The sequence below is a fragment of the Pan troglodytes genome, chromosome 6 (genome assembly GCF_028858775.2).
Source record: "Pan troglodytes isolate AG18354 chromosome 6, NHGRI_mPanTro3-v2.0_pri, whole genome shotgun sequence".
In the NCBI taxonomy this organism is placed as follows: domain Eukaryota; kingdom Metazoa; phylum Chordata; class Mammalia; order Primates; family Hominidae; genus Pan; species Pan troglodytes.
In genome coordinates this window covers 80,775,484-80,797,523 of record NC_072404.2, presented here as the reverse complement: position 1 = coordinate 80,797,523, position 22,040 = coordinate 80,775,484, and the positions used below count along the sequence as shown (strand labels likewise).

The 22,040-nt window shown below is 49.8% G+C and overlaps 1 protein-coding gene across 1 annotated transcript in view; it reads right to left on the bottom strand.

Annotated features, from left to right (window-relative positions):
• The window catches only part of LOC463479 (uncharacterized), a 75,163-nt gene extending 67,129 nt beyond the window's left edge, over nucleotides 1–8,034 (bottom strand). The window contains 1 exon segment of the mRNA NM_001428069.1: nucleotides 7,179–8,034. Coding sequence (NP_001414998.1) covers nucleotides 7,179–7,211 — 33 coding nt within the window. The 5' untranslated portion in view covers nucleotides 7,212–8,034.
• Between the last annotated feature and the right edge of the window lie 14,006 nt (nucleotides 8,035–22,040).

The following is a 22,040-nucleotide window of genomic DNA, read 5'->3' as shown; positions in this document are numbered from 1 at the left end:
TGGGCAACATAGTGAGACCTCATCCCTACAAAAAAATTAGCTGGGTATGGTGGCATGCGCCTGTATTCTCAGCTACTCTGGAGACTGAGGTGGGAGGATTACTTGAGCGATCCAGGCATTGGAGGCTGCAGTGAGCTGAGATTGCATCACTATGCTCGTCTGAATGACAGAGCAAGACCTTGTCTTAGAAAAGAAGGAAGAAGGAAGGAAGGAAGGGAGGGAGGGAGGGAGGGAAGAAAAATGGTAGAAACTGCTTCAGGGCCTCTAGGGAGGACCCATGATGGGTGAGATTTAGATTTACCCTAAAAATAACTGTTCCTACTGCTTGACCAATTGCTCAAACTTGTGGTCATTATGAACCTTGCTCACACACACACGCAAAAATCTTATAGTAACAAATTTTTAAAATCTTTAAAATTCCCATAAGCCACGTAAAATAATATACCGTGAGTTTGTAACTATGGATCCACTGAGTGTGTGTGTATAGCCGAGAATCAGGAAAGTTCTGTGCTGTAGTGCTGAAAGGAGAGAGAAACCTTTTAAACTGAGACACTGCTCAAGGAAGACTTCTTAAAGGGAAAGGAGGGATAACTCGGCCCAGCTACTGTCCCAGCCATTACCCACTTCTGTCATATATGCCTCATAGGAACTCTGGGGTCTGGAGGGCTGTTGTTCAGAAAGGCGGAGAAACTCACCCAAGGTCATGCTCTTTGGTTCCAAGCCCTGAACCAGCACCCGCTCTGTACTGTGGAGGGGTTCGGGCCTGCAGGGGACTGGGTCTGGGGTTCTGGACACAGACGACAGGCCTTCTGGGCAGAGGAAGTGCCACAAGTAAAGGCACCAAAGTGGAAGGGCATGGAGCATGCAGCCTGAGGGCCGGGGGGGATGGAGGAGAAGCCAGGAGGCAGGTGAGGCTGCGTGTGGGAGGCCAGTGGGCTTCTGAGTGGCAAGAAGAGATGACAGCAGGTAGAGGGGAATGGGCCAGCAGCGGCGGCAGCTGGGGTAGAGCTGGATGGAGCCTGGAGGTGAGAATTCAGGGAGGAAGCTATTTTTGTTGTTGTTGTTGTTTTGAGACGGAGTCTTGCCCTGTCGCCCAGGCTGAAGTGCAATGGCGCAATCTTGGCTCACTGCAACCTCCACCTCCTGGGTTCGAGTGATTCTCCTGTCTCAGCCTCCCAAGTAGCTGGGATTATAATAGTTGCACATTACCACGCCTGGCTAATTTTTGTATTTTTAGTAGAGACAGGGTTTTGCCATGTTGGCCAGGCTGTTCTCAAACTCCTGTCCTGAGGTGATCCCCCTGCCTTGGCCTCCCAGTGTTGGGATTAGAGGCGTGAGCTACCGCGCCTGGCTGTATTTTTATTTAATCTATTATTATTAGTTTTTGGAGACAGGGTCTTGCTCTGTCACCCAGGCTGGAGTGCAGTGGTGCAATCATAGCTTACTACAGCCTCAACCTCCTGGGCTCAGGCAATCCTCCCACCTCAGCTTCCTGAGTAGCTGGGACCACAGGCACATACCACTATGCCTGGCTAGTTGGTTTTTTTAAATAGAGACGGGGTCTCATTATGTTGCCCAGGCTGGTCTTGAACTCCTGGCCTCAAGCAATCCTACTGCTTCAACCTCCTAAAGTGCTGGGCTTATAGGTGTGAGCCACCATGCCCAGCCAGAAGCTATTTAATAGCATAAAAGTACAGGAAAAATGGAATCAAAATGAAAGATGTGAAAATGGAAATGACCCAATATAATGTGGGCTGTAAAACGAGCTTCAGTAGGACTGGCAGATAGGAGCTCCGGGTTACAGGGAGACAGCAGAAGGATGCATCCATGGTGCCTCCAAGATGATGCAGAGACTTTAGGAGGCCGAGGGGGGCAGATCACCTGAGACCAGGAGTTCAAGACCAGCCTAGCCAACATGGTGAAACCCCATCTCTACTAAAATACAAAAATTAGCTGAGTGTGGTGGCTCATGCCTATAATCCCAGCTACTTGGGAGGCTGAGGCAGAATTGCTTGAACACGGGAGGTGCAGGTTGCAGTGAGCCGAGATCCCGCCATTGTACTCCTGCCTGGGCGACAGAGTGAGACTCCGTCTCAAAAAAAAAAAAGATGATGCAGAGGCTCTGGACCTAGATGAGGGGAGGATAGCAGCAAGGGCCGCAGGCTGGGGAGACACTGTAAGAAAAGGACCCGAAGGAACAATGAACAATGAGGCCAGGCGGCTCTTGGGTAAGAAATAGCCATTTTTAAAAGAATGAGGAAGTGAACTAGCGGTAACGGTGGTGATAATTATCAAGCTGATGGCACTAATGAGTGCTTAGACCAGGCCCCTTTGTATGAATTATCTTATATAAAGTCTTACAACTCTACAACCTACCAGTAGACACTTAATAGTATTAATCAGCTCCATTCTGCAGATGAAGAAACCAAGGTACCTGAGATCTCTTAGGCTTAGAAAGGCTAAGTAAGCCTGGGTGGGGTGGCTCATGTCTGTAATCCCAGCACTTTGGGAGGTTGAGGCTGGAGGATTGCTTGAGAACAGGAGTTTGAGACCAGCCTGGGCAATAGAGCGAGACCCCATCTCTAAAAAAAAAATTTTTTTTAAATAGCCAGGTGTGGTGGTGCACACCTGTAATCCCAGTACTTTGGGAGGCTTAGGTGGGAGGGTTACTTGAGGCCAGGAGTTTGAGAACAGCCTGAGCAACACAGTAAGGCACCATCTCTACAAAAAAAAAAAGAGTTTTTTTTTTTTTTTTTTTTTTTTGAGACAGAGTCTTGCTCTGTTGCCCAGGCTGGAGTGCAGTGGTGTGATCTCAGCTCACTGCAACCTCTGCCTCCTGGGTTCAAGCGATTCTCCTGTCTCAGCTTCCCAGTAGCTGGGATTGCAGGTGCACACCACCAAGCCCGGCTAATTTTTGTATTTTTAGTAGAGATGGGATTTCACCATGTTGGTCAGGTTGGTCTTGAATTCCTGACCTCAGGTGATCCGCCCATCTTGGCCTCTCAAAGTGCTGGGATTACAGACATGAGCCACCATGCCCAGCCTAAAAAAAAAAAAAAAAATTTGTCAAGTGCGGTGGCCATGCCTGTAGTCCCAGGTACTTGGGAGGCTGAGACAGGAGGATCACAGGAGGATCACTTGAGCCCAGGAGTTTGAAGCTGCTGTGAGCCATGATCACGCCACTGCACTCCAGCCTGGGGACCAGAGTGACACCCTATCTCTAAAATAAATAAATAAAAATAAAAAAAGAACTGCTAAGTAAACTGCCCAGGCCCGTAACATCAGCAAGTGTAGGGCGGGGATTCAGTCTTTGCAGTGTGACCAAGCTCAGGCTCAGGATCACAACCTCGGCACTAGACAAGGCCCTCTACACCACAGAGACACGATCAGAATCCACAGACTGGAAAAATGCATTAAAATTCACAAGATGAAATCCAGTAGGTACAAAGGAAATTTTCTATACTTAGGCCTAAACTCACTGGCACAGGGGAGCCGTGACTCAAAGCAGCACTTGTGAAAAGAATGAAGGTGTTTTGGCCGGGCACATGGCTCACGCCTGTAATCCTAGCACTTTGGGAGGCTGAGGTGGGTGGATCACGAGGTCAGGAGTTCAAGTTCGGCCTGGCCAAGATGGTGAAACCTCGTCTCTACTAAAAACACACAAAAAATTAGCCGGGCGTGGTGGTGGGCACCTGTAATCCCAGCTGCTCGGAAGGCTGAGGCAGAAAATTGCTTAAACCCGGGAGGCGGAGAATGCTGTGAGCCGAGATCACGCCACTGCACTCCAGCCTGGGTGACAGAGAGAAACTCCATCTCAAAAGAAAACAAAAAAAAGAATTAAGGTGTTTTATTTGGCTGCTAACTTAATAATAGCAAGATTTTGATACGGTTGATGAACATGCAAGTCTGAGCTCTCTGGATGCATTAAAAGGAGGGAACGTATGGTTCCAGTTCTCTACACAGATAAGGCCATGCGTGAAACACTATTCAGTTTCAGGCTTTATACATTATGAAGGAAACTAACAAGCTGGACCATTTCCAAAAAAGAGTGACCTGGATTGAAATGGACTTAAGATCTGAAGAAAATTTAGAGAAATATCAGTATTCTGAAGCGTGACCATCTGGAAGCAGGAAAAACTCCAGAGGCTCGAACCTAGACCAATGGGCAGAAGTCCAGAGAGGCAGTTTCTGGATGAACTTAAAGCTGTCTCATGAAAGAGAACTCCTCATTATTAGAAACACACATGCAGAAGAGAGGCAACCTCTCTGGGTTATTGTGAAAAAGATGGACAGGTTCAGATTACATTAGATGACTTCTAGGTCTCTTCCCATTTTTAGACTCTGAAACGGCTGATCAGATGACGGAGGGCTCTGGATATCAGGTCGAGGAAAACTGTGATCTGATGGGTACTGGGGATCCACAGAAGGCTCTTGAGCAGGGGAGGAACATGACACAAATGACCCTCCGTTCTCCTGAATGAGTTACTTCTCCAGTGTGCTAAGGAAAGTGGGGAACACCGTGGAAGTCACCGTCTCCCAGTATGAATCCAGTGCAACTGACAAGGACCTGGCCTAAGCACTGGCTTGTGGAAAGAAGTTTCTTCCTAAACCAGCGGCTACAAGGCACCTGTAAGCTCTGCCTGAGCTTGCCAGAACTGTCCCAGACCCTTCTCCTGCAGCTCTGGGGGGGCTCACAAGAGCTCTCAGGCACTGTCATCATCGTGCCCCAGTTCCCCAAGCAACACTTCATCATAGTGGCTGTACCCATGAGGCAGAGCCCACTCGATGGTTTGGGGCCCATTGCCGAGCCTGTGGCAAGGCTTCTTGGGGGCTCATTCTGGGTTCTAAGGCAACCTGTGGGTCCCCCAGGGGGCCAGGGAATGTCAGATACTGAGGGGTTTCCAGGGCAGAAGTTCCCTGCGAGGACCAGTTTCCCATGGCTCACTAACACCGTGTACCTGGGATACCACCTCTCCACCCCACCCTCCACCATACACGCTCCCTCTTCTTTCTACTTTCCAAACCCTGACCTCCTTCAAGCTCATACTCAACGGTACCGTTTTCTTTTTTTTTCTTTTTTTTTTTTGAGACAGAGTCTTGCCCTGTCGCCAGGCTGCAGTGCAGTGGCGCAATCTCGGCTCAGTGCAACCTCCTCCTCCCTGGTTCAAGTGATTCTTCTGCCTCAGTCTCCTGAGTAGCTGGGACTACAGGTGTGCGCCACCATGCCCAGCTAATTTTTATATTTTTAGAAGAGACGGGGTTTCGCCATATTGGCCAGGATCGTCTCGATCTCTTGACCTCATGATCTTCCGCCTCGGCCTCCCAAGGTACCTTCATTTTTTTAAGACTTAACCAAGCTACTCAGGCCAACAATGTATTTTTCTCTCTTCCTTCTTTCTTTTCTTTTCTTTTTTTTTTTTTTTTTTTTTGAGACAAAGTCTTGCTCTGTTGCCCAGGTTAGAGTGCAGTGGCACAATTTTGATTCATTGCAACCTCTGCTTCCTGAATTCAAGTGATTCTCCTGCCTCAGCCTCCAGAGTAGCTGGGATTATAGGCCCACACCACCACACCTGGCTAATTTTTGTATTTTTAGTAGAGACAGGGTTTCGCCATGTTGGCCAGGCTGGTCTTGAACTCCTGACCTCAGGTAATCCACCTGTCTCAGTTTCCCAAAGTGCTGGGATTACAGGCATGAGCCACCTCATCCAGCCCTTTTTTTTTTTTTTTTTTTTTTTTTAAATAAGAGACAGGGTCCTGTTCTGTCACCCAGGCTGGTGTGCAGTGATGTGATTATAGCTCACTGCAGCCTTGAATGCCTGTGCTCAAGTGATCCTCCAGCTTTAGCCTCCCGGAAAGCTGGGACTTCCAGGCATGTGCCACCACACCCAGCTAATTTTTTTGTATTTTTTGTAGAGATGGGGTCTCCCTGTGTTGCCCAGGCTGGTCTTGAACTCAGGCTCAAGTGACCCTCCCCCAACAGCCTCCCAAAGTACTGAGATAACAGTTGTGAGCCACCGCACCTGGCCTTTTTTTTCTCTTTTTTTGAATTCCTATTTCTCTCAATACGTTTGACACTGAGTATTACCTTCCCTCCCTACCCAGACTAGAATCCCAAGCACAAGGACCCTGCCTTCTCCTTTCCTGTAGGCCCACAGTCGCGAAGGCAGGTCATAAGTCCATAAATCATCAGGACTGGCTGCTTCCCAGCACTCTCGCCTCTAAAGTGTACCAGGTAGAGGCCAGGCATGGTGGCTCATGCCTGTAATCCCAGCACTTTGAGAGGCCGAGGCAGGAGGATCTCTTGAGACCAGGAGTTCAAGACCAGCCTGGGCAACATGGTAAGATCCATCACTATTAAAATATATATATATTTATATATATTAAAATTTTATATATTATTTATATAAAATATATATATACATTTTTTTTTGAGATGGGAGTTTCACTCCATTTGTCTCCCAAGCTGGAGTGCAGTGGTGTGAGCTTGGCTCACTGCAACCTCTGCCTCTCAGGTTCAAGTGATTCTCCTACCTCAGCTTCCCCAGTAGCTGGGATTACAGGTGCCCGCCACCATGTCCAGCTAATTTTTGTATTTTGTATTTTTTTTTAAGTAGAGACAGGGTTTTACCATGTTGGCTAGGCTGGTCTTGAACTGCGCCTGTTCTATAAAATTTTTTTAGAAAGAGTCCCAGGTACGCCAGGTGCGGTGGCTCATACCTGTCATCTCAGCACTTTGGGAGGCTGAGATGGGCGGATTACTTGAGGTTCGGAGTTCAAGACCAGCCTGGCCAAAATGGCAAAACCCTGTCTCTACCAAAAATACAAAAAGTAGCCAGACATGGTGGTGCGTGCCTGTAGTCCCAGCCACTTGGGAGGCTGAGGCAGGAGAATCACTTGAACTGGGGAGGCGGAGGCTGCAGTGAGCTGAGATGGTGCCACTGCACTCCAGCCTGGGTGACAGAGTGAGACTCTGTCTCAAAAAAAAAAAAAAAAAAAAAAAAAAAAGTCCCAGGTATGTGATTCACAGTCTCTTGAGAAAATCTACTCCCTTCCCCTCCCGGCCCCAGGCTCTCTGACGGACATCATTTGGTTCTGAACTGTTCCCACCCCACCACAGGCCAATGCCTGGGGGCCCCTCCCAGCACCAAGGGCGGGCAGTGCGGGGCTGGGTGTCTCACCTCTGGAGGGGGCTCTGGGTTAGGGAACACCATCTGAGAACAGGCTGTTCTCTGGACTTCCCTAGAGTCACACAGGACCTAAGACCAAGCCGTGTCTCCCCTGAAAGGGTGGCATTGTCCACCACTTCCTGACCCAGCAGGCCCTCGTGTCCCCGGCTGGTTCCGGAGAGCCAATTACCAGCAGGCACCGCAGGAAGGGCGCCTTTCTCCCAGCCTCTCTTCCTCCCTCCCCAGCACTCCCCATCCTCCGCTCTCCTGGGACAGCCCAGCCAGGCAGTGGCCAATGGGAAACCCTCTGGCCTTGCTTGTGTGGGGAGCTGGGCCTGGGCCTGGCCTGTGGGGCCAGTTGGACACTGTCAGGTCACATACACACAGCTCTTGGCAGGAGCCCAGCCCTGGGGCTGCCAAGGCCAGGCTGGCTCGCAAAGGTCCCACGGCAGGAGCAGGCACGGGGATGTGCCCCGGGTGGGGGTGGCAGGTCCCCAGGCAAGGGGCCAGAGAAGGAAAACCTGAGAACAGGCAGCACAGATGGGAAAGGAGAAGGGCAAAACAAAAGCAGAGGAGGCCGGGCACGGTGGCTCCACCTGTAATCCCAGCACTTTGGGAGGCGGAGGTGGGCGGATCACCCAAAGTCAGGAGCTCCAGACCAGCCTGGCCGACATGGTGAAATCCCATCTCTACTAAAAATACAAAATTAGCCAGGGGTGGTGGCGCGTACCTGTAGTCCCAGCTACTCAGGAGGCTGAGGCAGGAGAATCACTTGAACCCACGAGGTGGAGGTTGCAGTGAGCCGAGTTCGCGCCACTGCACTCCAGCCTGGGTGATGAGAGAAACTCTGTCTCACAAAAAAAATAAAATAAAGGCTGGGCGCGGTGGCTCATGCCTGTAATCCCTGAACTTTGAGGGCGGGGCGGGTGGATCACCTGAGGTCAGGAGTTCAAGACCAGCCTGACCAACATGGTGAAACCCTATCTCTACTAAAAATACAAAAATTAGCCAGGCCTGGTGGTGGGCGCCTGTAATTCCAGCTACTCGGGAGGCTGAGGCAGGAGAATCGCTTGAACCCAGGAGACGGAGGTTGCAGTGAGCTGAGATCGTGCCATTGCACTCCAGCCTGGGCAACAAGAGTGAAACTCCATCTCAAATAATAATAATAATTTTTTTTAAAAAAGAGGCTGTAATCCCAGTACTTTGAGAGGCCGAGGCAGGCAGATCACTTGAGGCCAGGAGTTCAAGACAAGCCTGGCCAACATGGTGAAACTCCATCTCTACTAAAAATACAAAAATTAGCTGGGCATGGTGGCAGGTGCCTGTAATCCCAGCTACTCAGGAGACTGAGGTGGGAGGATGGCTTGAGCCCAGAAGTTCAAGGTTGCAGTGAGCTATGATCATACCACTGCACCACTCCAACTTGGGTCACACACACACACACACACACACACACAAAAGAAAGAAAAGAAAACTAGAAAGAAAGAAAAGAAAATTGGCCATGGCAGGTTGCAGTACAGGTGGCAATAGCTCAGGTTAACAGCTGGGACCTACCACCTGAGTGAGGATGACAGGGAGAGTACAGAACCAAATGGAGATCAGGTGAGCCTGGGAGAGTAGAGGGACAGGTGAGGCATGAAAGCCAAACAGAGCGTCCCCACCGTGGGGAGCCTTCTGTGCTCCGTGAGACTGCTCTGGTCCTAGCTACAACACTTGGAATTTGCTGCCCAACATCAGGGTCTTTTTAATTCTTCTCTTGATCAAAAATAATAATCATCATCATAGAGCCATTGTCACCAGATTAGTGGTAGTAGCAGGAGCCACTGACCCTCACTTGGGCCTCTTCCTCCTCCCAGGCACTGCACTGGTAATTTACTACTCATCCTCCTTTGGTCCCTAGAGGGCAAGAAATCTGGGCCCCTATTTTCCAAGACAAGCTACTTGCAAATAGTACAGCCAGCAAGAAGTGAAGCCAGAATTCAAACCCAGGTCCATCTGAGAGCGCCTCCTCTCCCACACCGTGCTGCCTTCTGTAACTGCCAGGGTCCAACACAAACCTGTTGCCAACCAATGTCCTCCACCCTACTGTCTGCCTCACCTTCTGTTGCCCAGGCTGGAGTATAGTGGTGCAAACGTGGCTCACTACAGCCTCAACCTCCTGGATTCGAGCAATCTCCCATCTCAGCCTCCCAGGCAGCTGAGACGACAGGTGCATGCCACCACACCTGGCTAATTTTTAAATTCTTTTGTAGAGATGGGGTTTGCTATGTTGCCTAGGCAGGGTCTCCCTCTATTGCCCAGGCTGGAGTACAATGGTGCAAACATGGCTCACTACAACCTTAACCTCCTGGGTTCAAGCAATCCTCCCATCTCAGCCTCCCAGATAGCTGAGATGACAGGTGTATGCCACCACACCTGGCTAATTTTTAAATTCCTTTGTAGAAATGGGGTTCACTATGTTGCCTAGGCAGGTCTCAAACTTCTGGCCTCAAGTGATCCTCCTGCCTCAGCCTCCTGAGTAGCTGGGATTATAGGCACATGCCACCACACCCAGCTAATTTTTGTAGAGACGGGGTCTTACTATGTTGCTCAGGCTGGTCTGAAACTCCTGGGCTCAAGCGCTTTGGCCGTCCCAGCCTCCCAAAGTGCTGGGACTACAGGCATGAGCCATGCGCTGGGCCCTAAAATGGTGAATTTTATGGTATGTATATTTTACCACCACACACACACATAGACACACACACACACCGTTACAAGGTAGATAAGCCTCCAAAACATGCTACATGAAAGAAACCAGACATGAAATGGGACACAATGTGTGATTCTATTTGTATGAAGTGCTCAGAATGGGCAGATCCATAGAGACAGAGAGCTGACTGGTGGCCACTGGGGTCTGGTAGGAGAGGGGTGGGGAGTGATTGCTTAATGGGAACAGGTTTCCTTTACGGATAGTGAAAATGTTCTGAAATTAAACAGTCATGTCGGTTGCACGACATAGCGAATGTGCCAAATGTTGCTTAATTATACACTTGAATTTGTTACAATAGCGAATTTCATGTTATATGTATTTTGTCACAGGAAAAAAAAAAGATAAAAAACACTGAGAAACTGATTTTTTTTTCTTTTTTTGAGACGGAGTCTCACTCTGTCACCCAGGCTGGAGTGCAGCGGCGCGATCTCGGCTCATTGCAACCTCTGCCTCCCGGGTTCAAGTGATTCTCCTGCCTCAGCCTCCTGATAGCTGGGATTACAGGCACCCACCACCCCGCCTGGCTAATTTTTGTATTTTTAGTGGAGACGGGGTTTCACCATGTTGGCCTGTCTTGTCTCGAACTCCTGACCTCAAGTGATCCACCTGCCTCGGCCTCCCAAAGTGCTGGGATTACAGGCATGAGCCACCACACTGGCCTGAGAAACTGATTTTACTGAATACCTACTACACGCAGGGCAAGGCTGCCACACAGATAGTAAGGCTCTTTGCCATACAACCACAAGAGGGCCTTTCACAGACAGTTGTGGACAGCCATGCACCTGCACATGGCTGCCAGGATCCAGGGCACCACACCAGGGGCTGCTAGAGAGCACACAGATGATAGGAAGTGGACCCTGTGGCCAGGTGTGGCAGCTCATGCCTGGAATCCCAGCACTTTGAGAGGCCGAGGCAGGAGGATCACTTGAGGCCTGGAGTTCAAGACCAGCCTGGGCAACATGGTAAGACCCCATCTCTACAAAAAATAAAAATTTAGCTGGGGATGGTGGTATATCTGTAGTGGTGGCTACTTGGGAGGCTGAGGCAGGAGGATTGCTTGAGCCCAGGAGTTGGAGGCTGCAGTGAGCTATGACTGTGCCACTGCACTCTATCATGAATGACAGACAGAGACCCTGACTCCCCACCCTTAAAAAAGGTGGATCTTGTCCTCAAAGGGACAAAGACTGTACTACTCCTTCCTGTCCTTTCCTTCCTTCTCCTCTGACTGTGCTTATGCCTGTAATCCCAACACTTTAGGAGATTGAGGTGGAGGATCGAGTGAGCCCAGGAGGTGGAGGTTGCAGTGAGCCGAGATTGTGCCACTACACTCCATCCTGGGTGACACAGCGAGACTCTGTCTCAAAAAACAAAAACAAAAACAAACAAAAAATGGCCAGGCGCGGTGGCTCACGCCTGTAGTCCCAGCACTTTGGGAGGCTGAGGCAGGCGGATCACCTGAGGTCAGGAATTTGAGACCAGCATGGTCAATATGATGAAACCTCGTCTCTACTAAAAATACAAAAATTAGCTGAGTGTGGTGGTGCGCACCTGTAGTCCCAGCTACTCAGCAGGCTGAGGCAGGAGAATCGCTTGAACCTGGGATGTGGAGGTTGCAGTGAGCTGAGATCACACCACTGCACTCCAGCCTGGGCGACAGAGTAAGACTCCGTCTCAAAAAAAAAAAAAAAAAGAAAAGAAAAGAAAAGAAAACAAAAACAAAAACAAAGTATCTCGTAACATCGTCCTAGACAAGAATGAGAAAGGACAGGCTGCCAGGGGTCCAAACCACCACCCACCAGCCAAACCTGGCCTCAGCCTGCTTGTGCATGGCCTGTGAGCTAGGACTGGTTTTTGTGTTCTTGTTTAGGGACAGAGTCTTGCTCTGTTGCCCAGGCTGCAGTGTAGTGGTACGATCATAGCTCACTACAGCCTTGAACTCCTGGGTTCATGCGATCGTCCCACCTCCACCTCCCAAGTAGGTGGGCCTACAGGTGCGCACCACCACGCCAGGCTAATTAAAAAAATTTTTTTTGTAGAGACGGGGTCTCACTTTGTTGCCCAGGCTGGTCTTGAGCTCCTGGCTTCTAGCGATCCTCCCACCTTAGCCTCCCAAAGTGCTGGAATTACCGGCGCGAGCCACCATGCCTGGCTTTTTAAGGGTGGGGAGGAGGAGGAAGAGGAGGAGGACGAGGAGGAGGAGGAAATAGTAGCAGCAGGAAGCCACAAAGCCAAAAACATTTACCATCTGGCCCTTTGCAGAAAATGTTTGCTGGCTCCTGGACTAGGCAGGGCAGCCTATGAGGGTGGATGTCCACACATACAGAGGCTGATTACTGGCCATCACTTTGGGGTAAGGCATGCTGGTGCCTGAGCCTGTGTCCTCCTCCTCACGTTTACCAGGGAGGTATATGTCAGGCACAGTGATTGATCTAACTGATGCTGGGAACAACAGTAACTACATTTAGATGACTATTTTTTTTGTTTGGACAAGGTCTTGCTCTGTTGCCCAGGTTGGAGTGCAGTGGTGCAATCATGGCTCATTGCAGCCTCGACCTCCTGGGCTCAAGCAATCCTTCCACCTCAGCCTCCCAAAATAGTTGGGAGCACAGGTGCATGCCACCACGCCCATCTAATTTTTTTTTTTTTTTTTTTTTGAGATGGAGTTTTGCTCTGTCACCTGGCTGGAGTGCAATGGCGTGATCTCAGCTCACTGCAACCTCCGCCTCCCCGGCTCAAGCGATTCCCTTGTCTCAGCCTGCCAAGTCGCTGGGATTACAGGCACCCACCATCACTCCCGGCTAATTTGTTTTGTAGTTTTTAGTAGAGACGGGGTTTCACCATGTTGACCAGGCTGGTCTTGAACTCCTGACCTCAGGTGATCCTCCTGCCTCGGCTTCCCAAAGTGCTGGGATTACAAGCGTGAGCCACCGCACCCAGCCGCTAATTTTTTATTATTCGTAGAGGTGAGGATCTCCCTGTGTTGCCCAGGCTGGTCTCGAACTCCTGGCCTCAAGCCATCCTCCTGCAGCGGCCTCCCAAAGTGCTGGGATTACAGGCGTGACCCACCGCGCCCAGCCTCAGCCTGGTTCCTTGCGTGAGTCTTGGTTTCTTGGTCTCCTTTTCCCCGTATGCCAGCTGCCTCCCTCCATAAGAGAACATCTGTGATGACCTTCGGGGTGCCCACTTAGGCTTTCAAAGGGGCCTGGAATGTAGGGCACAGGGTAAGAGACTCGGACACCAGGCCTTGGGGAAAAGGAGAAGCGGGCCCATATGCCCTCCTCTCACCCACAGGGAGCTGTGGCTTCGAAAGGGGCTCCTCCCTTGTAAGGCTGCTGCTCCTGTCGGCATGGAGGAAACCTTGGTTCCGCTTCCCTAGCACCCCAAACTGCAAAGTCACGCTGGCAGGTATTGCACCCAGAGGGCTCATTCCCCATTCATCATAGTCACTGGTTGGGCAAGTCACCCTCCCTGGAAAGCGCAGCCTTGGGTAAATCCACCAGACATATCCTGATCTTTCACTATTCACAGAGCCAGACTGGAGTGGCCTTTCGTAATGGACCTGGCCAGAGCTTCCGGGGGAAGCCTTCCAGATAGGCAGCTTGTCAGCAAGAGTGGGAAACCCTGGGCTGCGCCCTCCCCACAAACCACCAGCATTGCCCAACTTCCTCTCTTCATGCCCTCTACCACCCTCTCGTTGCCCCAGCTTTCTTTCTTTCTTTTTTTTTCTTGAGACACAGTTTCACTGTCACCCAGGCTGGAGTGCAGTGGTGTGATCTTGGCTCACTGCTACCTACCTCCACCTCCTGGGTTCAAGCGATTCTCACACCTTAGCCTCCCGAGTGGCTGGGATTACAGGCACGTGCCACCAACTCTGGCTAATTTTATATTTTTAGTAGAAACAGGGTTTCACCATGTTGATCAAGCTGGTCTCAAACTCCTGACCTCAAGTGTTTCATCTGCCTCAGCCTCCCAAAGTGCTGGGATTACAGGTGTGAGCTACCACACGTGGCTAATTTTTGTATTTTCAGTAGAGATGGGGGTTTCACCATGTTGGCCAGGCTGGTCTTGAACTCCTGACCCCAGGTGACCTGCCCTCCTCAGTCTCCCAAAGTGCCGGGATTACAGGCATGAGCCACCGCACCCAGCTGTTTCCCCAGCTTTCTAACAGTGAGGTTAGTTTTGTCTCTTCTCTTTTATTAATATACTGCTACTTATCTCCAATGATCTGAAGACTCAAGGTGGGTGATGCCTGACTTACAGGAGATCCCCCAGCACGGGAACCATCCCTTATCCAGCTCTGGGTCTCTTGCAGTGTCCAATTTCTAAAAGTGACCTTTCTGTCAAGTGAATGAGCCAAGCCCCAGCCACATCCCAGCACTAGACAACCTGATGCCTCTCCCTTGAGCACATCCTTTTTTTTTTCTTCCAAGTTTTTTTGTAGAGATGGGGTTTCACTATGCTGCCCAGGCTGGTCTCAACCTCCTGGGCTCCAGTGAGCCTCCCACCTTGGCCTCCCACCCAACATCCTTGACATCCCACCTTTTGTTCTATTTCTGCAGGAATCGCTGTGTGTAGAAAGAAAGCTAGGCCGGGATATCATCTGAGAATCCTGTACCCCGAGTTTGTACACACACTCCTAGATTCCTTTACTCCACCCCCAAATTGGACTCATTTGGCCTCGGAAGGGCCCATGGCACTGTTAATTCAGGTGATGTTACAGAAGAACATTGTATGTCAGAGTCTAAGAAAAAATTCAGCTAAAAGTAAAAACAGTGGCCGGGCACAGTGGCTCATGCCTGTAATCCCAGCACTTTGGGAAGCCCAGGTGGGCGGATCACTTGAGGTCAAGAGTTTGAGACCAGCCTGGCCAACATGGTGAAACCCCATCTCTACTAAAAATACAAAAATTAGCCAGGTGTGGTTAATTAGCAGGCATGTGCCTGCTGTAATCCCAGCTACTGGGGAGTCTGAGGCAGGAGGATTGCTTAAACCCAGAAGGCAGAGGTTGCAGTGAGCCGAGATCACTCCAGCCTGGGCGACAGAGCAAGACTTTGTCTCAAAAAAAAAAAAAAAAAAAAAAAAAAGAGAAGAAAAACAGTAACAAAAAGGAAGAATGAGAGCAAAGAATAAAGATGGTGGAAATGTGAAGAATGAAGTCAGTTTCTCAGCTCAGACAAGTATACCTTGATGTAAGTAAATTTTTTTCTGGAAAATGTGAATTGCCACTAAGGCCAAATTAGGAGATTATTATTCATTTCACAGAAGACATTGGCATTCGATACCCTTAAATAGCAATCTCCGTTAGTACATTTAAGAGAGGATTCAGTTTACAGAAGTGTGATTTATACAAAACCACATCTGTTACATAAATCTCAGAAAAATAGCTCTCCTCCCATGTCATCTTGCTAACTATAGAACTGGCCCAGTATAGATGGTCACCTATTTTCTTCTAAAAGATACCACCCCTGCTCTCTGTCATCTATTTCTGTTTCACCGTGATCATGGGTAACAGATTCTTAGGGGCCACCCAGATCTCTCTCTGGTCTTCCCTAAACTCAGGGAACAACTGCTCTGAATTGTTTTCATATTCACTCATTCATTCGACATATATTTCTGGAAGGCCTATCATATGCCTGGCACTGCTCTAGAAATACAGCGAGGGTGCGGTGGCTCATGCCTGTAATCCCAGCACTTTGGGAGGCCAAGGTGGGTGGATTGTTTGAGCCCAGGAGTTCAAGACCAGCTGGGGGCAACATGGTGAAACCCTGTCTCTACAAAAATACAAGAAATTATCCAGGCGTGGTGGTGCATGCTTATAGTTCCAGCTACTTGGGAGGCTGAGGTGGGAGGATCACCTGAGCTCAGGAGGCAGAAGTTGCAGTGAGCCAATATTGCGCCACTGTACACCAGCCTGGGCAACAGAGCAAGACCATGTCTTTAAAAAAAAAAAAAAAAAGGCCAGGCACAATGGCTCATGCCTGTAATCCCAGCACTTTGGGAGGCCAAGGTGGGTGGGTCACTTGAGGTCAGGAGTTCGAGACCAGCCTGGCCAACATGGTGAAACCAGTCTCTACTGAAAATACAAAAATTAGCCAGGGGTGGTGGTGCATGCCTGTAGTCCCAGCTACTCGGGAAGCTGAGGAACAAGAATTGCTTGAGCCTGGGAGGCAGAGGTTGCAGCGAGCTGAGATAGCACCATTGCACTCCAGCCTGGGTGAAAGAGTGAGGCTCTGTCTCAAAAACAAACAAACAAACAAATAAATAAACAAAACCAAAATAAAACAGCAAGGGACAGATATGACGATCTCTGTCCTCATGGAGCTTATATTTTAGCAGGGGAGACAAGCAGTAAACAAATCGGATGGCGAGAGGTGCTATGGAAGAAAGATAAGGACAAGGATAGGGCTGGAGTGTTCTAGGCAGCATTATAACCTCCCAAAGGGTCACTGAGAAAGGCTGTACTGAGGTGACAGAGGGATACAGACTTTAAAGTGACAAGAGGCTGGCGTGGTGGCTCACACCTAAAATCTCAGCACTTTGGGAGGCCGAGGAGGCAGGACTGCTTGAGACCAGGAGCTTGAGAACAGTCAGGGTGACATAGCAAGATCCTGTCTCTACAAAAAAATTTAAAATGAAAAAATTAGCCTGGCTTGGTGGCAGAGGTAGGAGGATGGCTTGAGCCCAGGAGTTTGAGGCTACAGTGAGCTACGATAGGGCCACTGCACTCTAGCCTGGGAAGCAGAGTGAGAGCCCGTCTCAAAAAATAAATAACATGAAGAGGAAGTGAGCCTGGTACACACCTGGGGGAAGAGTTCTAGGCACACGAGCAGAAGCCCAGCTGGCAGGCACGAGGAAGTATGGCTAGAGCCGGAAGTCAGGGGCAGGAGGGGCCAAATCCCTAGAGGCCTCGTGGCTCATGGTGAGGACTGACCTTTGTTCCACGTAAGACTGAGGCCACTGGAAGTGGTTTTGTTTTTTGCGGTTTTTGGTAAAGACGGGGTCTTGCCATGTTGCCCAGGTTGGTCTTGAACTCCTGGCCCCAAGCGATCCTCCTGCCTTGGCCTCCTAAATTGCTGAGATTAATGGGTGAGCCAGTGTGCCCGGCCTCCCTGGAAGGTTTTGAGCAAAGCGGTAAAACGATCTGATTCAATAGGATCCCTCTGGCTGCTGTGCTGAGAACAGACTGCAGGGACCAGTGTGGCTGCAGGGACCACAGTGAAGACGCTGCTGCCTTCAATCAGGCCAGAATTGATGGTGGAGGCAGAGGAGGTGTCGAGACGTGGTCGGTCTCTGAATTTATTTTGAAGCTAGAGCTGATGGGATTATCTGATGTTCTGGATCTGGGGTGTGAGGAAGGAAGGAGTCAAGGATAACATCGTGATGATTTGCCTGAGCAACTAGAGGGACTGAGCTGCCATTAACAAGCTGGGGGGCCCCATGGGAGAGTTGGTTTGGGGCTAGGTTAGACATGAGACACCCACCAGGTATCCCAGTGGAGCTGTGGGTGAGCAGTGGGCTGTGCCGCATCTGGAGTTCAGAAAAGGTCTAAGCTAGGCCAGGTGTGGTGGCTCACACCTGTAATCCCAGCACTTTGGGAGGCCGAGGTGGGCAGACCTCTTGAGGCCAGTTCGAGACCAGCCTGGCCAACATGATGAAACCCTGTCTCTACTAAAAATACAAAAATTAGCCAGATGTGGTGGTGCACGCCACCCAGCTGACTCGGGAGGCTAAGGCAGAAGAATTGCTTGAACCCAGGAGGTGAAGGCTGCAGTGAGCTGAGATCATGCCACTGCACTCTAGCCTGGGTGATAGAGACTCTGTCTCAAAAAAAAAAAGAACAGGTCTGAGCTACATTTATAAATTTGGACGGGATGTAAGAGTGGATAAGAGCACCAAGGAGTGAGTGCAGATGAGATGTCTGGGGACAGCCTGAGGACACCCCGATGTTCAGGAGAGACAGGAGGCCAGGTACGGGCAGTGGCTCGTGCCTGTAATCCCAGCACTTTGGGAGTCCAAGGAAGGAGGATTGCTTGAGCCCAGGAGTTCGAGACCAGCCTGGGCAACACAGTGAAACCCCGTCTCTACCAAAAATACAAACATTGCAAGTCTTAAAACCTGGTCTCTAAATAAACAAATAAGGATAGGAGGGAATCAGTGATGGAGATAGAAAAGAAACAGCCTGTGAGGTTGGGGGAAGCCAGGAGACTGTGGCACCCTGGAAGCCATATGAAGAAATGCATTTTGACCGGTCATGGTGGCTCATGCCTGTAATCCCAATGCTTTGGGAGGCTGAGGCAAGAGAACACTTTGAGTCCAGGAGTTGGAGGCTGTAGTGAGCTATGACTGCGTTACTGCACTCCAGCCTGGGCAACAGAGCAAGATTGTCAAATAAATAATTATCTATCTATCTATCTATATATATATATATTTTTTTTTTTTTTAAAGGAAATTGGCTGGGTGTGGTGGCTCACGCCTGTAATCCTAGCACTTTGGGAAGCTAAGGCGGGCAGATCACCTGAGGTCAGGAGTTTGAGACCAGCCTGACCAACATGGTGAAACCCTGTCTCTAATAAAAATAAAAAATTTAGCCAGGCGTGGTGGTGCGTGCCTGTAATCCCAGCTACTCGGGAGGCTGAGGCAGGAGAATCGCTGGAACCTGGGAGACGGAAGTTGCAATGAGCTGAGATTGTGCCTCTGCACTCCAGCCTGGGCAACAGAGCGGGACTCCATCTCAAAAAAAAAAAAGCAAAAAAAAAAAAAAAAGGCTCTCCCCCTCTGATGGTAGGTCGAGGAGAGAAAGGGGAGGCTGGGAGCTGGAGGCAATGAGTGCTCTACAGGGTTTCTGCTGTGAAGAGGGACAGAGAGAGAGGGCAGCCGCTGGGAGGAGGTGGGCTCAAGGTTTTCTTGTTTCCAGTGGGAGACATAATAACGCATTTGCATGCGCATGAGGAGAGGACGGGAGAGTGGCAGGGATGGGAATGGGGCCTGGTGCCCAGCAGGAGGGCAGGCTGGGCCAGATCCCACAGTACAGACACAGACGGAGGCAGACATGTGGGTGAGGGCAGTGCCAGTTTTCACAGATCGTCTCTCTTCACAGTGAAACAGGAAGTGAGGTCAGGGCTGAGAGCTCAGGATTTGAGGAATGCACAGGATGCCTGGAGCTGCACTCAAGGCCCAGGCAAGTGGCACTTGGAGAAAGGAACTAAGCCAGCCTCCGCCTCCTCTTCTCCAGCCCAGTTCTCCCCAGAGCCTCTCCCTTGTCCTCAAACCAACTCTTCTCCTCCTCCTCATTGCCTTTCTGGCTTGTAAAGTGTTTGAGGCTGGGCACAGTGGCTCACGCTTGTAATCCCAGCACTTTGGGAGGCCGAGGCGGGAGGACTGCTTCAGCCTAGGAGTTTCAGACCAGCCTGGGGAGTAGTGAGACCCTATGTCTACAAAACATCAGAAAATTAGGGTGTGGTGGCTCATGCCTATAGTCATAGCTACATAGGAGGCTGAGGCAGGAGGATCGCTTGAGGGCAGGAGGATCACTCGAGCTCTGAAGGTCAATGCTGCAGTGAGCTATGATCGTGCTACTGCACTCCAGCCTGGGAGACAGAGCTGGACCTTGTAAAAGAAACACACACACACACCTCCAAAGCACAGACCTCACTGATCTCAGGTCAGAACCAAAGAAAAGAGACGGAGTGAGCAGTGAGGCTGTGGTTACACTCTGGAGGCCACGGAATCAGGCAGGCAGAGGCGCTGATGGATACTCCCTGCTCTGGACCCAGGGAATGAGAACAAGCTGGGGAGGATTTGCTAATCAGTTTTCTAAAGTGGAAAGAGGGGTTGTTGCTAATTCCGGAGGTGGATTTCATCATCGGCTGCACGGCTGTGACGTGACTTCCTCAGAAAGCAAAGCTGCCAGAAACTCTCCCTTCTACTTCTTCTGTCTTGGGGGTGAAGAAGAGCCCTTCCTTAGGGGAGTGGGGGAAAAAAGAGCTATGAGATTCAGAAGTATAGGGGTGTTGGCCGTGGGGGAGTCATCCAACAGGCCCCAGGCAGGGTAAGCCCCACCCAAGCCTCCAGGCCTGACAGCCTACTGGTCTCCTGGTGTCCACAACGTCACTGGAAGCCCCCTTTCTAAAGCACAGCTCCAATCATGTCAGCAACATCCAGAAACATCCAGGGCTCACGAGGAAACTGCTCCACTCCCTGGCCTGGCACTCAAGGCCTGGAGATCCGGCCCCCACTTGCCTTTCCAGTCTTAGAATTCATTCCTGTCCTTCCCTTTCCCAAATACGTCCTGCCTAATTTGACCCTCATGCCTTCTCTTCATGCCACCTCTCTAACCAAGATTAACTACCCTGCCAAAACCATCTCCATTTATTTAAGTTCCATCATTCATTCAGATAGTCATGATTTTATTCATTCATTGAATTCATCCATCAAATCTATATTCATCCCTCTGTGTCTGTACATAGGTGTATTTTTGTTTTATTTTTATTTTTATTTTTTTTTGAGATGTCTTGCTCTGTCGCCCAGGCTGGAGTGCAGTGGTGTGATCTTGGCTCACTGCAGTGCCTCAGCCTGCCTCCTGAGTAGCTGGGAATTACTGGCACCTGCCACCACGGCCAGCTAATTTTTGTATTTTTACAATTAGTAGAGATGGAGTTTCATCATGTTGGCCAGGCTGGTCTCGAACTCCTGACCTCAGGTGATCCACCCACCTTGGCCTCCCAAAGTGCTGGGATTATAAATATAAGCCACCATTGTTTAAGTTTTTATAGAGATGGGGTCTCACTCTGTTGCCCAGGCTGGTCTCAAACTCCTGGGTAGGTGTATTGAGCACCTGGTCAAGTGTTGCATTAAGTCAACTCACAGATCATTAAGACTTAGTCCTGGTTTCAGAGTGAAGTCTAGATGGGGAGAAGGTGATGGCACTGTGTCCACCTTGTGAGAGGAGAGAGATTGGTGGGTATGGACTGTATGGAGGCCTGGGGTGTGGGCATCTATCTGAGGCTTAAGGGTTGGTGATGGCTGCCTGAAGGAAGAACCAACCTAACCAGCTGAGAAGCTGGTCTGGAAAGGGGGCCTGCCAGGGCATTCAGGTAGAGATGACAGCATGACTGAGCCACAGAAGTGAGCAAGGCCCAGAGTTGGGGACTGGTGAACAGTCACTGTTTCTAGTGAGTAGAAAAGCAGAGATGGGGCGCTATAGTTTAAATATGTGTGTCCCCTCCAAAATTCATGTTGAAACTTAATCTCCATTGTGATGGTATGAAGAGGTAGGGACTTTTGGGAAATGATTAAGTCTTTTATAAGGACAAATGCCCTTATAAAAGAGGCTTTGGAGGCCGGGCGTGGTGGCTTATGCCTGTAATCCCAGCACTTTGAGAGGCTGAGGCAGGTGGATCGTTTGAGCCCAGGAGTTTGAGGCCAGCCTTGGTAACATGGTGAATCCCTGTCTCTTAAAAAAAAGAGACTTTGGAGAGCTGCTTGCCCTTTCTACCTCTTCTGCATGCGAAGGCACACCATTCATCTCTTCTACCTTTTTTTTTGCCATGTGAGGATGTGGCGAGAAAATGCCATCTATGGAACAGGCTCTTGCCAGTCACTGAATCTGGTGGCGCTGTGATGTTGGACTTCCCAGCCCCCAGAACTGTGAGAAATAAGCTTCTATTGTTTATAGACCCAGTCTATGGTATTTTGTTATAGCAGCAAGAATGGACTAAGACCGGGGCCATGACCTGGAAGCCTAATTTATAGAGCCATAGGGCAGCCGCCCAAGGAAACTTCCCCTGTACTTACTACCCAGCTTGAAACACATTAGCAAAAAGAATTCTTGAAAGCTAAAACCTCAAAGCCTAAGTCCTTAAAGCGTAAGTAAGCCAATGGATACATACGCTTAGGTGAACGCACAAGGATTTCACCCCAATAGTGGAAAATGTTATTAATAGAGGACAGATCACAATGAAATGATACATCGCCCCCTGCTCATCTGGAATTATAGTGATACTAACATTGACTGAATGATACATGTCAAGGCATTGGTCTAAACACTTTATATGTGGTAATTCATCTGCCCTCACCACAACCCTGTATGGAAGGTAATATGCCTATCCCCACCGTACAAGAGGGAA